Below are 18037 nucleotides of genomic sequence, written 5' to 3' on the forward strand. Positions count from 1 at the left end.
AATGTATGGTGCGGTAGGAGGCTATGAAAACATTAAAATAACTGTTAGAAATTTTAACACTTCCTTGATTTATTATTATTATTTATTATTATTATTTGTCTAAAAGGAAGTGATAAAGAAACCAGCCAGGACACAGATGAGGACAAGAAGCAAGGAGAAACATTAGTGTGAGGACATAGACAGCCATAAAGAACTTTTATTAGGGGAATGAGGAAAATGTGAGTGCCAGTTAGGTTTGTGCTGTTGTCTGTCTCCAAAGGGAATAGATTTCCCCAGTTTTTTATTTTTGTCCCCGGGACAGGAAGGGGTAGGATGTTTTTGCAATACATTTCCTTAATAGGAACAACAATGAAACATGGCTAAGGGTTCCCTTTAGCTCCCTATCCAAACCTAAAAAAGTTTTGGCTGGAGTTCTACTTTATATAATTATTTTAACATAGTGGTCAGTTTGACACTGCGTGCATTTACCAAAAACATTTCAGAAAGGAGAAATCGACAAATTACTTGAAGTATCTATTGACTAGGATGTTTTGTAGACATGTCCTGTATTGGCACTAGCATGTGGTTGTCATGTTCTGAGCTGCGTATCCCTCCATAGTGCATATCGGATGAAAGAGACGGCTCCATCTTGGGCAGGTACAGATGCGTGTGCCAGCCTGGCTATTACAGGACACAGACTGAGGGTAATGTAACACTGTACGCAAATATCTGTGTATATGTACCTAGCTGTGTACTATGTGTATATAATAATCTATATGTAAATATTGGATTGTGTTATATATTTTTGTGTATGAATGTGCATGCATAAGTATAGCTGTAGATGTGCATGTTTAAATACACTAACGCATGATGCGTGCCTCTACATTAATCTCTATACACCTTGCAGGATTAGACAATTCCTATCCAGGTGTCACTGCCTGCCTGCGCTGTAGTAAGGGATGTACCACTTGTGTGGATGACTCTCCTTGTGTGGCGGAAGAGGACTGGGCCCTTCGTGTTACTGTGTTATCATTGCAAGCAGCTGGGATGCTGGGAGTCTTCTTGAGCATGCTGGTCTCCTACAACTTCCGAGAAAGCAAAGTAAGTAAATGCTAGAAAGAAACTATTTTTTTGTCCCCAGCAGAACTGTGCTTTATGACCCAAGACCTTTGGAACCCCAGTCAAACTCAAAATTGAGGCAGAAATATATAAAGTGAAGAAATATTTGATTGTGCATATTGAGCTGCTGGATAGGATGGGTCCTCTGTTCTTTGCTTTGACCTTCTGAAGAACCTCAGCCCCTCTGACACACTAGGTTGAGTGTGCAAGCATACAATATAACAGAAAATTACCAAAAGTAATACTTAGTACCCAATAGAAAACAGGCACCAAACCATGAGTAAGAGAAACCTTAATGTAGGGCATCCCCTGTAGGAGCCGCGGGTAAAAATGGATCCCCCACCCTGCACCCTGCCAGGCACACCAAATTTCTATGGGCTCACCTGAGACAGGAAACAGTCCAGCAACTTTGTTTTGTTTTTTTATTTAGGGGATAATAAACTTGGATGGGGTTAGGGGTATCATGGGATGCCCACTTGGTTGGAACAAAGTCTCTTCAGGGACACTCAAACAATATATACTCTCTGTGTACACTCCTTTTTCTCCAGCACATCACTTGCTTGCAGAAACAACTCAGACCCAGCTGGAACACTGTTTAAGGGATCTGGCTAGGCACTCAGCCAGATCAAGCAACAGCCCTTTACATGGGCCCCTTTGGTGTAAAGTCCAGTGTCCAGCTACATTCTTGTGGCTACTGATTCCAGCACCACCACTTCAGGTACTGCCAGCCCACCTGGCTGGAGCTACCCCTTTCACTAGCCCTCCTGGCTATTTCCCACAGTCCTCCCAGACTGCCTCACTCACCAGCCACCCAGCTGTCTTCTCCCTGGACATGCTCGCTGGCTCCTGCTGTCCTCACTTTTGCTCCCATGCATCCATGTGTTTTGAGAGGATCCCCCCCAGCACCTGAGCCCCAGGCCCGAAGTCACCCCCTCAGACTAGGGGGCTACCCTCAAGGGCCTCCGACAGCCTCCTCAGCACTCCATTTCCAGCTTCCACCCGAACTCCATATTGCCCCTGCTGGCCTGACTCTGAGTTTTTAAGAGGGGCCTACTCCCTGCCAGCCCACTTGGCTGATTCCCTCCTCACTACTCCAAGCAGCTCCTTTTAACCTCCCTCTGGTTGTTCTGGAAGCTTCTCCAAGGTTCCACAAGTAGGGAGAAGTACCAGAGGTGTTGCCTGATGAGTCATCCAGCCTCCCTGAGTCACTCACCCTGACCCAGATTCAAAACACAGACTTGGCTGCCAGCCAACCCAAACAATTTACCTACAGTACAGAAAAAAAACCTATGTACAACCTAGCGCTCTACACTAGAGGGTGCTACATTAATATATTGTCACCCATAAGGATTGGTAACTGGGCAAGCATAAAATGGATTAACAATGATAACAACACAATTTAGCATGCAAAGTGATTAGCAGTAAGGTTGGTTGCCACACTATTCCAGTAGGCTTCTTGTTACATATTGATCTTGTGCACACATTCACACACACATATGTACACAGGCACACACACATATGTAAACAGGCACACACATATGTACACAAACACACACACATATGTACACAGGCACACACACACATGTACATAGGCACACACACATATGTACACAGGCACACACATACTTATATGTACTCAGGCACAAACACACATACATATATGTACACAGGCACAAACACACATACATACATACATATATGTACACAGGCACAAACACGCATATGTACACAGGCACACACACACACATATGTACACAGGCACACATACACACACATGTGTACACAGGCACACATACACACACATGTGTACACAGGCACAAACACACACACATGTACACAGGCGCACACACACACATACACACACATGTACACAGACACACACACAACTTCCCCCCTCACTTGTAGAACAGCCCTTACTTGTTAGGTGGTGTTCCTGGTCCCAGCTCTTGTGCAGCACACACAAGGGGTGCACATGCAGTAATTTGCCAGAGGTGGCAGCAAAGAGCCCGATGTGAGCTCAATGACACTCACACTCACACACATTCCAAAAGCCAGTGCAGCCACAAAGCTCCCCTGCACCCGCCCCTGCCTTCTCCCATCCCTGCCAGACAGCCGGGCCCTTCTAGACGCTCGGGCCTCTTACTAGTATATGGGCTGTACCCCCGTGACTGTATCCAATGGAGAATGGGTAGACACAGAGGGGTGGCACATTCTGATATCTATTTTTCTTTTGAATCAAAATCATTCAATTGATCAAGTGCTAAAAATTGTTGTATTGATTGAGCAGTTTGTTATTCTTGTTTGAGCCTCAGGTCCCTTAGACATGCCCAGTTCAATTTGCCTAGTAAAGGGGCCTTGTGCTTTGCCTATTGTAATTTCAGCTGTACGTAGGCATGGGTGAGGTAGTGGTCAGATTCCCAGTTGGGTCTTGGCATTGCACTTTCATCTTTGAACTAAGCTGGGAGCTGATCAGGATGTGGTCCACGTTGGCCAAATCTTCACCAGATTGGTTATGCCATGTAAATTGGTGTTTGCAAGAGTGCTGTAAAAATGTTTATTACTACCATGTTGTTTGACTCAGCTAACCTGTTTGAGCAGGTACCTAGTTTTGACAGCTCCCTGCTCCCACTTCTACTCGGGCTGCCTGGGCGACTCGAGTGGAAGTTCACCTCTCCCCCTCCCTCCCTGCAATCTTCTTCTATGATGTGTCACTGGTCCCAGAAGTTTGCCCGACCATTGAGGAGGCGCAGCGCCACTCGCACATGTGCACATTTGTAATCCCAGTGCCGGGGAGAGGCGAGGTAGAGAAGCGAAGATTCGGGTGGCCGCATCGCTGGATCGTGGGACAGTTGAGTGTGTGTTTGTTAAAAGACAGCAGCTACACTTTTTGTAGCTGCTGACTTTGAATAAACACAACAACGTCTGGAGCTCCGCTTTAACTGATTTGATGTAAATTTCTTCTTTAATATATTTTACTTCACTAAGGGCTGGTTCACACCAGATGCAGTCCGGTGTGTTTTTATTCTGCATCAAAAATGAATGGACATGCCTAACATGGATTCCAAAGGCCCTAGTTCACACCAGTGCAGTACGTTCAAGTGCAGTCAACGAAAGTAAAATATGTTGCAATTATTCTGTATGGAACACATCTGGAACGCAGAAAAACCCATTAAAAATGCACTGGAATGCACATTTTCTCAATTGTCCCCAATTGAGATGAAGGATATAAAAGGGAAAAAAAACGCACTGGAAAGCATCAAAAACATGCCGCAATGCATCAAAAACACAAATGCAGAAATTGTGGTGTGAACCAGCCCTAAGAGTCGGCTCCCCTTGTCTTATTTGAGGTTGGTAGAGAGCATTCCCTCCATATGTGCAGGATCAAGTCCCTGGGTGAGATTCCGACCTTGGATTGGAATGGCTGTCTTCTGTGGAGTTCTGTGGAGTTCCTGGTGTATGATCTCTTGCAGTGGCTGAGGTGGAGATATTGACTTCACAAAGTGATTACACCTCTATTTGTGAGGTTCATCTTCTGATGAGTATGTAATTCACTCATTTGGTGATGGGATACAAGTGAAGATTTTTACATAACAAGATCAGTTTCTTACTTTGATTGAATATCACTGGTGGATTGAAAACTTTTGGACAAATGATTATTTATTGATTGTTTCACTGACTATTTTACGTGTTTCACTGTTCATGAAATTCTTCTGAGCACAAATTCCGTGGTATTACGAATATTTTAAAAAAACATAAAAAAGCACAGGTCATAGCACAGTACAGCCTGCTGTTTCCATTCACACTAGAAACTCTGCGTTTACTGTGCATATTTGCATACGCACTGAAGTACATTTAACGTACATTTTTATGTGCATTTGCATGCATTTAGGTGCATTTTTTCCTAAGCTTGCATTTTATTTTGGGGTCACTTCTGTCTTCTTTTTTCTTTGGGCTTTTATGTGCACTGCTATACACTGCATTGCAGTACATTTGCCTGTATTTCTGTGCATTTGCAGTGCAGAAAAATGCAGCAGGCTGTACTTTTTTGCACTGCAATAGTGTGAACTATGCCCATAGAATAACCTGTATTTTAAAATGTCTATGCAGTTTGGGTGCAGTCAAAAATGCATCCCACTGCATCTGGCGTGAATGGGCCCTAAAGCCTTTAATTCAGTTCCAATAAAACAAAGTGTTTCACTCACATTTAGATGAATAAAAACAATCACATCAACAAGAGATGGAGCCATGTGTATCTGCATGTTCTGTGTTTCCAGAAGGTTCATTCTGACACAAATAAACAATAGCACTGAGAAGGAAGCCAAGAGTGCTCCCATGCCTGTCAAATGCAGCTAAATCAGAAGCTTGGCTGCAGTGGGTTATGCAGTGCTCACTATATATGAAGCCACGCTAAGGGATCACAGGTAAGCTGAGAACTGGCTGCACTAGCAACTAACAGAGAGAAGACTTAATAAAGGGGGGCACACCCCTGAAACACGTTGTCATGGTAACACTGCAGCTAAAGATGTTTCCCTGTGGCGGCTGACTCCCCTGTTCCCCACATGCAGGAGCGGGGAGCCGTTAGCCACTAGTGCCTCCAGTTCTCAGTTTCTACACAGCTTGCCTGTGAACCCTATAGCAGGGCTTTACATATAGTGAGTGCTGCATAATCCACTCCAGCCGAGCTCCTGCTTTAGCTGCATATGACTTTCTTGGCTTCCTTCACAGTGCCATTGTCCATTTGTGTGAGAAAACAACCTGCTGGAGGCAGAGGAACAGGCAGCTACACCTGGCTCCCTCATCTCTTGTTGATGTGATCATTTTTATTTTTCTAAATGTGAATGCAACACTTTTTCCTGATGGCTCCATGTCAGCACAGCTGGGTATAGGCCCCGCCCTATATGCTTTCAGGACCTTGAAGCAGAAGTAAACCCATCCATTTAACAATTTAAAAAACAGTTACGGGGGGCGTGGCCTGGACATGGCGGAGTGAAGTCGCTTGGTGCTCTAGCTCTCGACTCCAGACCCACTGATTGTGACTGTTATGCTATTTATTCAGCCTCTTGCTATCCGGCCATTAGCTATCGAAAGAGAGTCAAATACTAGGGATCTGCTAAGACGACTCTGGCTACCCAGATCGACCGATACCTCAAGGAAAAGCCCAGGTCTGGCCCGGAGGCCCGCACCGAGACACCACGTGGCAAGACCCAGCCATCATCTTCTTCCCCAGGAGGTATGGCGTCCTCACAGCATGCGAGCTCGCAACCTCTGATGAGGATCCCGGCTCTGTTAAACCCCTCACTATGCAGCCAGTCGGGAACCGGTCTCTCCATGCAGCGGGAGAAGACTCGGACATACGAGCATTGCTGAGGGCTCTCCCCACCAAAGCAGATATGGAAGCTCTCCCCACCAAGGGGGACATGGAGGCACTAGTACTAAGAGTGGAGGAGCAGCACCGCCGTGACCTCCAGGAGATCCGCTTGGAGGTCCATGAGATAGATGAGCGGCTGACCAGAGAGGAGGCCTCAGTGGGAGCTCTGGGGACCCGAGTAGCACAGCTGGAGAGAGCGCAGCAGAGGCATCAGGACCAGCTGGCAGCAGGACCAGATTAACATAGGGGCTATTGGAGCTGCAGCTCCAGGCCCCTTACCTTAAGATAGGCCTATCACAAAAAAAAAAAAACAACAACAAAAAAGATTGACTTCAAGGGTCGTGGCTCGGCGACCAGGGGTCACATAGAGCCCAAATTTAGGGGGTAGGTAGCTGAAGGTCTACCCCACTACTGGTCAAAATTTGGGGCTCCTATCACCTATGGTCCTGGAGATACAGGGCTCCTTGCGGAGCCTGTCAGAAGCTACATACGGAGTGGCCAGTTTAAATACAAGCTGGCACACTCTGTTTGCAGCAGACTGAGAGGATGAGCTCACAGTGCCTCTCCTCACTTCTTGTCAGAGACACTAAGGTCAATGGATAGCTTGGAGCCTGCAGAGTTTGACAGGCAGCACCGCCTGTCAAACTCGCTCGCAGTAGCAGCATAGTTCAGCAATGTAAAACTGCCATTCAGCAATGTAAAAAAAAAAAAAAAAAAAGGAGGAGGCAGTAGCACCTCATGAACGCCAGCTGCTGCTATACCACTTGTTGAAAAGCAATACACCACAGATCACTTTTCAGAGGGCAGTAAGCATTACTGCAAATGTGAAAGAAACTACCAGGTCACTCCCCAGCCACTTTCCATGTTAGCCATCTCCCTTCAACTTATATCACAGGTGACCATTTCCCAACCTGCAGATGACAGACCCTACTCCAAAAGATATCACTTCCAGTTACTTCCCCCACCCACTGATTGATATCCCTCTATGACCACCTCACACCCCCCTGCTGACAAACCTCTCTCCCCAGCCTGTCCCCACACACCTTCTCACCTGCTGACCTGTGGATGGGGGAATCACTCCTACAGTGTTATTGTGTTCTGCCAGTGGGGAATCTTCCCTACCCACACAACACAATGATCAGTGTTGCTAACTATAGCTGGCAGCATTGACTGTTTTTGGGAAAAACGTGACAGGCTGGTTGTACTCAAGTCGATTCAGCTTGCCCATACATAGATTGACTATAGCTGGTCTCTGCCTAATTATCTTAATTTCAATTCATGTATGGCCCGCTTAACCACTAAGCAGTCCCTAAACATCCTTCCACAAACCTTTACATTTTTCTTTCCCAGATTCCTATATCCTTCTCGCCTGTACATAGTGCCCACTGTCATACCCTCCACACTCCTCTCCTATACATAGTGCCCACAATTATACCCTCCACACCCCTCTCCTGTACATACTGCCCACTGTGATACCCTCCACACTCCTCTCCTGTACATACTGCCAACTGTCATACCCTCCACACTCCTCTCCTGTACATACTGCCAACTATCTTTCTCTTCACACTCCTCTCCTGTACATACCACCCTTATAATACCTTCCACACTCCTCTCCTGTACATACTGCCCCTTTCATACCCTCCACAATCCTCTCCTGTATATACTGCCCCCATCATACCCTCCACACTCCTCTCCTGTACATACTGCCCACTGGCATACCCTCCACACTCCTCTCCTGTACATAGTGCCCAGTGTTATACCCTCCACATTCCTCTCCCTCACCTGCACATACTTCCCAATTTTATACCATCCATATTCCTCCCCTATGCCTCTTACACACAAAAATAGTTTTTTAAAATGATATTAAATATCCTCAATGTTACCAGCTATTGAATGGGCCGACTTTTGTTCCATCTTCACCCTGTCTTCCTTCCGGGTTCTGTGCCTTTGGTCACTTGCCTTGGCCGGGCTGTGTTGCTGTCACTTCCACGCATGCTCATTCGCATCCTCCCTCTCTTTCTCATCCTCCCTCCCTTACCCCTTACCCCTCTCTCATCCACTTACTCTCTCTCTCATCCTTCCTCTCTCTATTTAATTTAGTTTGTTATAACAAAAAAAATTTTTTGCATGTGTAATTATTTTTATTTTATTTTTTTTAATTAAAAGCCCTACCATAATCCTCAGCACCAAGCCCATGATATTCTTAATCTGGCCCTGGCTGGCAGAGGTGCAACTGCACGCCGAGGATTTGGAAAAACAGAGCCGTCGCCAAAATCTACGGTTCCAAGGAATTCCCGAAGCGACTGGTCAGGAGAATTTACCAGCAACGGTGCGGGCAATTATGCAAACAATACTAGATGGAGACCTTCCTGCTTCTCTGGAGTTCAACAGGGTGCACAGGGCGCTCGGCCCCAAACATGCAGATGTGGACCGACCCCAAGATGTTCTCTGTCGCCTACACCATTATAGCCACAAGAAGCAGATCATGCGTGCGGCACGGCTCAAGGGCCCTGTGGACTTCGACAGGGCACAAATTTCAGTATGTGTCCCGAGCGACCCTTCTGAGGAGAGCAATGCTAAAACCCTTGCTGGAGAGACTTTGTCGAGCTGATCTAACATACCGATGGGGATTTCCTATCCAGCTGACTATTCGGAAAGGGAGTGCCTCCTTGACTTTACGGCGTCATGCCTAGCTCCCAGACCTATTTGCCTTCCTGGGTATGGAACCGTTTCTGCTGAGGGACTGGCTGAGTCCTCTACCGATCAGAGATCTTCGTTCAGCTCCCCAGAGCGCCCCGTTGGGTCTTCCTCGTTGATCCTCCAGCCGCAGACAGAGAGAACCCACTCCATTGGGAAGGGGAGATCCGGAGCTGTGAGACCTAAAGCCACACACACGTAAGTGATGAACAGCTTGGGTTGACTGCGCTGCGGGATCGTGACTGTTTTATGCCCACCAGAAGGCTCAGAGTTGTCAACCATGTCCCCCCCCTCCTCCAGCTGCCTGATCTCCTCTGAGTCCTTTTCGGAACCCTGAGGTTCTTCTCCCTCTCCCCCCGCTGCCCTCCACATCGCAGTCTGATAGTATAGAGCGCAAATCACAAGGGGCTTCCCCCACCCCCGGAGTAAGACACAATGCCTTGGTTGAATTCCCTCTGTCCCAAGATATGTCAACGGGAGTACCCCCAGGTGTTTAACTATTATGCCACCCCATGGTAAGGAGACCCCAGGAGAGACTGGATGGTTAACACCTATAGTGGTCTAACTGTCTTCAGCTAGCATGAAAACTGAACTCTCGTAATTGACCTGGACTCCACAATACACGCTACAAGGAACCCATCCACGGACTACAATCCAGCACTTTTGGATGGGTCTAGTCTAGTCTGGGAATATAGGTCTATATATACAGCATGTTGTTAGCACATTGTGTCTTGGAGGGGCTGCGGGTGGGATGTGGGCTGGGAGCGGGGGATGGTAGGGCATGTGAGGGTGATGGGACTAACACGTGTTCTTATATTATGGCTGTGTGGCCCGTCACTGTGGCTCCCAGAGCACTGTAGATGGGGCTCGGGGGGCCATCCTGTAATCGGGGTGGTCTCCGCGTCCCCACTGATATTGTAGACGGGCCCCCCAGCGGGAACTCACCCAGAGAGGTGGAGCGCGTCGGGGGTAGCCAGTGCTGGGCTGTACGGCAGGACATCATCCCCCCAAAAATGTTATAAGAAGATGGAGTTCTGGAGGGCGGGTAAGGTTGTTGCTGAATTAATTCTCTGGTCCCTAATGCAAATAAATGCCCGTAGTTATGCTTGCTGCTGCAGTGTTTTGCTCCACCATCGCTCAAAAGGGATTCTGCTCCCCCTGCTACACACCCACTTTTTAGACAGACACTGGGGACTCCCATTGGACCCTGGGTCGTGATCATCCGTACGCGGAATGTTGTGTCTGGTGGGGGAAGTGGGTCCTTCCCGAATTTCTTATTACACAATTACTGATTTGCCTTACTGTTGTTTTGGTTTATGTATTGGTTGCTTCTGCTTTTATTTTAAAGGCTTGGGTCCGGATAGGGAGCTCCTGACCCCGTTGTGTCTAGCCACTACCCCACATAGGATAACACCCCCCTGGGGCTCAGTGTTGGAGTCCTAAGGGTGTATTGAGACCAAGTCTCTCAAACGCCTTAGGCGTTTTAGCTATACGGGTTTACTGACATATCAGTGACCCGCTGTCTTATTTTCCACCCTATTCTCTCGAATTCCCCTTCTACCTTCTTTCTGCATCTTTTTTCACTTTCCTCCTCTTCTCCTCTTTACCCTCCCCCCCACTCCTGAGCTTATGGGGGAAGGTGGCTCAAAGGTGCATACCACTGAGGAGATTGCGGACCAGTTCCGCAAGTACTATACCTCATTGTACAATCTTCCGCTTCCATTATCAGGAAGAGAGAAGTCCCTAGAACAGGAAGCTATACGGGATTATATTCAAAAATCTGGACTTCCTCGGCTGCCAGACGAGGCTTTGAAGGTTTTGGAAGAGCCGTTATAGGGAGAGGAGGTGACGCTAGCCATAGCTCATATGCAAAATGGCAAAGCCCCGAGCCCCGATGGGTACTCGTTAGCATATTACAAGATTTTTGGTGATCTTTTGATGCCACACTTCCTAGCATCCTATAACGACGCTGGAGAGGGGGCAATTCCCCCAGAGGACTCACTACTAGCCTTTATCTCAATGATTCCCAAGGAGGACAGGGACCCCTTACTCTGTCAAAACTACAGGCCAATATCTCTCCTCAACGTTGACCTAAAGATCTTTACCAAGGTCCACTCAATGCGGTTGTCGGAGTGGATTCCATCGCTGGTCCATTCAGACCAGTTTGGTTTTGTGCCCTCGATGGAGGCGAGGGACAACACCACAAAGACAATTAACCTTATCCATGCTGCCAAAACACGGGGAACCCCAATGTTGCTTCTCTCGACCGACGCTGAAAAGGCGTTCGTTAGGGTGAACTGGCCCTTTCTTGTTGAGACCCTCCATCATGTAGGCTTGGGTGAGCGGATGATGAACTGGATACAAGCCATCTATTCCAGGCCCACAGCCCAAGTAAAAGTAAATGGCCAGCTCTCCTCCCCCTTTGGTATCACCAACGGGATGAGGCAGGGTTGCCCCCTATCCCCACTGATATTCATCTTGTCCCTGGAACCCTTCCTCCGTACGGTGAGAGACAACCCTAACATAACGGGAATCCATTTAAGTGACTCCCTGTCCCCTAAAATAGCAGCTTTTGCTGATGACTTACTTTTTTTCTATCTAACCCCCTGGTTTCCATACCAAACCTGATGTTGGAATTGCAGAAATACGGAACACTGTCTTTCTTCAAAGTTAATTTCCAGAAATCAGAAGCTTTAAATGTATCCATGCCGGCCTCATTGAACAACCTGCTATGAGCAGACTTCCCCTTTAAATGGGCGGGTTCCTACATTAAATATTTGGGCTTTCGCCTGCCTAGTAAAGCGGAGGATATCTTTTCGATCAACTTCCCCCCCTTCTGACGGACATCAAAAAAGACTTACAGAAGTGGCAGACGGCATGTTCTCCTGGTTTGGACGGTGTAGCATAATAAAAATGAACATTATGCCCCGACTATTATACAACTTTCAGACCATCCCCGTTAGGATCCCGAGTGCTTTTCTTAGAGCAGTGAACCGAGCATTGGTCATGTTCATCTGGGCTCAGAAACCCCCGTGGCTGGCTCAGTCAATTTTACGTTTACCTAAACCACTAGGAGGAATGACTCTCCCAGATGTGACCCTGTACCACGCGGCATGTCACTTGACAAGAATCATTGATTGGTGTCGCCATGGGACACTAAAACAATGGATCCAAATAGAGCGGCTTCTGTCGGGGGTGGATTTAGAAGAACTGCCTTGGTGTCAGAAGAACTTACCAGACCATGTAATAGACCACCCCACAGTAGGAGAGACGTGGCGAATGGCCCAAAAAACCTTTCGCAAACACTTGATCGTGCCCACCCCCTCACCACTTACCCCGGTAATTGGGAATCCTGATTTTAGCCCGGGATTGAGTGATCCCAGATTTCAAGAGCTGAAAGAGAGTGACAGATGTCAACTCCACCACTTCACCAGGAATGGAAAGTGGATGCCCAGGGAAAACATCATGGATGATCCTCTCTTAGTGAGCCTCTCCTTTTGGCAAAAGCTACAATTAGCTCACTTTATTAGATCGCAGCCCCCTCCGGCGCCCTCTTAAGAGCCTTGACATCTTTTGAGCTTCTCTGCTCAGTGCAAGAGCCAATGCGTTATACCATCTCATTATCATATCAACTACTGATCACACCCCCCAAGGGGTACAGACCTCCTTATATAGCCAAGTGGGAACGGGACCTGGGAATACTGCTATCCGAGAGACAGGTGGAGAGAATAATTCTCTTCACGTATAAAACATCGATATGTGCCAACCAGCAGGAGGCAGGGTTTAAAGTGTTGTCACAATGGTACTATACCCCAGTTAGGTTGCACCGGATGTTCCCTCGGAGTTCAGACCTCTGTTGGAGATATGGAGAGGAGATGGGCACTCTTCTTCATATCTTCTGGTCTTGTAGGCTCCTGACTTCCTTTTTGAGAGAAGTCCATCGCATCACACAGAAGTTCACAGACCGAGAGCTGCCCAGAAGTCCCAAGTTCTTTTTAATACACCACCATGAAATACCGAGCAAGGCATACAGGAAATCAATCCTGCCCCTGCTGGTCACGGCAGCGAAAAGTTGTATCCCCCTGTTTTGGAAGCGAACGGAGCCCCCAGTGGCAGTGTGGTTGCGGAGGATAGCTGATATACATAAAATGGAGGACCTTGTAGCAACCGACAGGGGACTCAGAGAACAGTTCCTCAAGAAGTGGTTCTATTGGCTCAAATTTTTCTATTCTGAGGAGTATGCAAGGCTGATGGCATAAGTATCTAGTGATTAGGAAATCTGAGATGGACACTGAGAAAGCGATGGAGTGGCTGGAGGAAGGGCCCCCTCCCCCTCCTCAGCCCCTTCCTCCCTAACCCTTCCCTTTCCCCCCATTTTTCCCCTCTCATTATTTTTCTTTCCCTTCTCTTCTATCTTCTTTAGCTTTCTTATTCTCATTTTGTCCAATATTCTCTCTTAACTTTTTGATAGGACTGACGACCCACAGGTCGTATACAAATCGCAGATCACCGCCATTACTAGTAAAAAAAAATAAATAATAAAAATGCCATAAAAATGCCATAAAAATGCCATAAAAATGTCATAAATCCTTCCCATAGTTTGCAGACGCTATAACTTTTGCGCAAACCAATCAATATATGCTTATTGCATTTTTTTTTTTTTTTCAAAAAATATGTAAGAATATATATTGGCCTAAACTGATGAAGAAATTTTGTTTTTCAAAAAACTTTTGGGGATATTTATTATAGCAAAAAGGAAAAAATATTATAATTTTTTTTTTTTTTCAAAATTGACGTTCTTTTTTTGTTTATAGTGCAAATAATAAAAACCGCAGAGGTTATCAAATACCACCAAAAGAAATCTCTATTTGTGGGAAAAAATGGACGCAAATTTAGTTTGGGTACAGTGTCGAACGACGCAGTGCCAAATTGTAAAATATGCTCTGGTCAGGAAGGGGGTAAAATCTTCCGGGGCTGAAGCAGTTAACCACCTGGTGAATCAGGGCTGTGGATGGAAACTTCATTCTCCCTTTAGCAGTAGTTAACGCTTTAGGGTTTGTTACTAAGCAAGCTATTTTCTACTGCATTGAATTATTTTTGTGGGCTGCTTTGTTAAGCGGCTTGCAAAACCGTATGTAAGGGTTCTCTATTCTGGGAATGAGCAGTTTCAAAGCTTTCCCAAACAAAACAGCCCTCTTCATGATCTTCAAAAAATAAGATGGAGTTGAACATGACTGTATGAATCTTGCTTTATTCAAGCAACCAGAGATGAGGATGATGATACCGAACAGGTTGCCTATTCATTAAACAAGTGGCCTATACACTCAAAAAGAGTGTTTCCACCCACCCTGTGATGAGGTTATATGTTCTAGCAATGAGCAGTCACATAGCCTTACTAGGCAAAACATGTCCTTTAGACTCTCCAAAAGGGAATATGTGGATGAACATGACTGTGAATCTTGCTTTGTTCAAGCAACCAGAGATGAAGGTTATGGCACCTAACCGATTGTCACATTAATTAAACAAGTGGCCAATACACTCAAAAGGAGTTATTTACACTTACTTTGTGAAGAAGAGACGCTTGAGAGCAGATATGATTTCAATTTACAAATACCATACTGATGACCCTACAATAGGGATAAAACTTTTTTGCGGAAGGGAGTTTAACAAGACACGTGGCCACTAATTAAGATTAGAAGAAAAGAGGTTTAACCTTAAACTATGTAGAGGGTTCTTTACTGTAAGAGCGGCAAGGATGTGGAATTCCCTTCCACAGGCGTGGTCTCAGCAGGGGGCATCAGTAGTTTTCAAAAATTATTAGATAAGCACCTGAACAACCGCAACATACAGGGGTATGCAATGTAATACTGACATATAATCACACACATAGCTTGGACTTGATGGACTTGGGTCTTTTTTCAACCTCACCTACTATGTAACTATGTTCTGGCAATGAGCAGTCTCATAGCCTTTCCAGGCAAAACAGCCTTCTTCAGACTATATAAAGAGGAAGATGCAGATTAGCATGACTGTATGTATCCTGCTGGTTCAAGCAGCCAGGGATAGAGATGATGACACCTAACAGGATGTCACATTCAATAAGCATGTTGTCAATACACTTGAAAGGAGTGGTTTCCGCTCACCCTTTGAAAGGGTTATTTGCTCTGGCATTGAGACGCCGTCTAGCCATACCAGGCAAAACAGCCCTTTTCAGAGTGCGATGCGGATGAACATCTTCCTTAGATGCTTCCAAAAAGAAGATACAGACGAGCATGACTGTATAAGCCCTGCTGGTTCAAGCAGCCAGGGATAAAGATGTCGACACCTAACAGGTTGTCACATTCATTGTGCATGTAGTCCATATATTCCATATATTCTAAAGGAGTTGCTTCCACACATGCTATGAAGGGATTATATATTGTGCCAATGAGCAGTCTCAGAACCTTCTCAGGCAAATCATCCCTTGTCAGATTCTTTTCAAGAAGATGTGGATGAACATGACTATATGATTCCTACTTTGTTCAAGCAGACAGTGATTAAGATGATGGTGACCAAGTTGTCACAATTAAAAAAGCATGTGGTCAAGGCACTCTAAAAGGAATAGCTGAATTCACCTTTTTCAAGGGCCATCTATTCTGGCAATGTCCAGTCTTCCTTTCAGGGGCATTAAAATTGATCTCAGAACCTTCTCAAGACAATCAATCCTCTTCAGTCTCTTCTGAACAGGAAAAGGAGGATGACCTTTGTCCAGATTTTGTATTCCTCATTTTCTACAATTGGGGAAATGCCTTTAAATAGAAGCAAAGCTGTGGACATATTTTAAGTGCCTCCAGAGGACAGCTTGACAATCCCCTTATGGTGACTGAATCAAGTGCTCGTTCTACAACATTAAAGCAAGTTGTCACAGCAGGATGTCAAAGTTATGGACTTTTGAACAGGAAGGTGCCCAGGGTTGGAAATCACCCCTTTGATTGGTGTGTCCCTTGAGGGATTGGCCAGGCACATGACTTTGACCTTACCATCAGAAGATGCTGTTGCCTTTAAGTACATACTCAATCACTGCATTGTTATTGATCTTAGAAGGTGAAGCCTACATTTTCAGTGGTCAGTTTGGCTTCCTGCCCCAAGATGAACACCTGTTTCCATGCTCACTCCAGAGAGGTTAGCTTGTGCATTTCTGGCTGGGAGTCCAGGAAAAATTGGTAAGCCAGCACATAATCCAAGAAGTCAGTAAAAAGCTCCATATCAGGATGCTTTCTGCTTTCTTTGTGGCTCTTCTTTGGACATAGGTACAGCTTTAATGATGGACACGTGGTCCCATAAGGCAAGCATTTCAGGCCATATTTGGATATCTTTCATCCTTAATGTCTCAGATTGAGCCGCAGAAATCTCCTCGCTTCAGCAGGTCAGGTAGGCTCAGTTGAACTCTCGCCGCCTTTCAAGTCAGGTTTCTGGACCAGTGGCCTAAACTTGTGGTAGAAGAAGCAAAAGCTTCTGAAATGTCAATCCCTTCTGACAACCTGGTGGCTGGTGATGCCGTCAGATACCAGCAAAGTAGTTGGGGAGCCCTACTTCAAGAGCAATAGGCTCAGGGGCAATGACCTTTTTCAAGGGTCCAAGATGATGTCCAACATCCTGGAGTTGAGAGCAGCATTTCAGGCTCTCCTAGCCTTCAGTCACCTCATCCGGGGTGGACCTGTCCTGGGGAAGTTAGACAGGACTACGACTGTGGCCTACATCTGGAAACAAGGGGGCACTCAGTCTCTCCCTCCTGAAGGAGGTGTCTCCAATTCTAGAGTCGGTCCAAGTCAATCTTCTGCAGCTATCTGCGGTCTATGTGCCTGGTCAGAAAAATCTCCAGGCAAACTATTTGTCCTGGACATTTCTGGATGACAAGGAATGGTCCAGATTGCTGCAAGTCTTTCGTGAACTAACAGAGCTTTGTAATTTCTTCCTGAGGTAGACCTGTCCACATCCCTAGTCAACACCAAGTTGCCCAAGTTCTGTTCCAGGGTCCAGAATCCACAGTCAATTGGGGTGGAGGTGCTGATCACAAAGTGGATCTCCAAGACAGTTTATGCCTTTCTGCTGCTTTCTCTGATTCTCAGCTTCTTACTGAACCTGTGGCGGGGGAAGGTGACAGTTCTGGTGATGATCCCAGGTTGGCCGAAGGGGCCTTGGTACCCTCTGCTTCTCCTAATGAGTGTCAAAGATTGATTCCCTATGCCGGTGTCAGGGCTAGGCTCAGCCCTTCCTTCTCTGAGCTGGCTGCTCAGCTGTCGGCTAATTGCCAGCTCCCATCTCTCTCCACAGTTACCCAGCTGTTGTTGATCCTGCTCGTCAGTCCTGCCTACTTAAGCCGTCCAGTCCAGAGGAGCTCTGCCTTCGCCTTGGTCACATCACAAGAAACTCTCCTGCGTTCCTGTTTTAAAGACTGGCTTTGCTGACATCCCTTCAGGCTACAGATCCTGCTTGCTGTTCCACTACTTTGATTCCTGTCCCCTGGCTTGGCTGACGATCTGTTCCGGTTACTGAACTTTGGCTATGTTTGGAATTCGTTTGTTGTTTTTACTTTTATTATTAAACAGGTGTGATTTAACTGTACTTCTGTCTTGGTCTGATTTAATGGTTTCTGACAGCCAGTAAGATCGAATCTTCTCCAAAGGCCCATTCGTCCAGCACCCGACAGGCTCAAGCTGATGACTTGGGTCTTGAGAGGCAGAGGCTAATAGATCTTGAATGCTCTGTAAAGGTTGTGAATACTCTTACAAAAGCAAGAAAGGACAGCGCTAACATTGCCTATAGTAGAATATACATAAATTCACAGGATTACTGCTGATCAAGGTTTTACACTGGGCTCTTCAGAAGTCTGTC

The 18037-nt window shown here is 46.2% G+C and overlaps 1 protein-coding gene across 1 annotated transcript in view; it reads left to right on the forward strand.

Annotated features, from left to right (window-relative positions):
• GPR179 (G protein-coupled receptor 179) overlaps positions 1–18037 on the forward strand; it is a 585836-nt gene that overhangs the window by 325888 nt on the left and 241911 nt on the right. Inside the window, exons 3-4 of the mRNA XM_073608265.1 lie at positions 599–683; positions 887–1080. Of these exons, the coding sequence (XP_073464366.1) occupies positions 599–683; positions 887–1080 (279 nt within the window). The remainder of the gene's footprint in view (positions 1–598; positions 684–886; positions 1081–18037) is intronic.

Source organism: Aquarana catesbeiana, linkage group LG12, assembly GCF_042186555.1.
Source record: "Aquarana catesbeiana isolate 2022-GZ linkage group LG12, ASM4218655v1, whole genome shotgun sequence".
Classification (NCBI taxonomy): domain Eukaryota; kingdom Metazoa; phylum Chordata; class Amphibia; order Anura; family Ranidae; genus Aquarana; species Aquarana catesbeiana.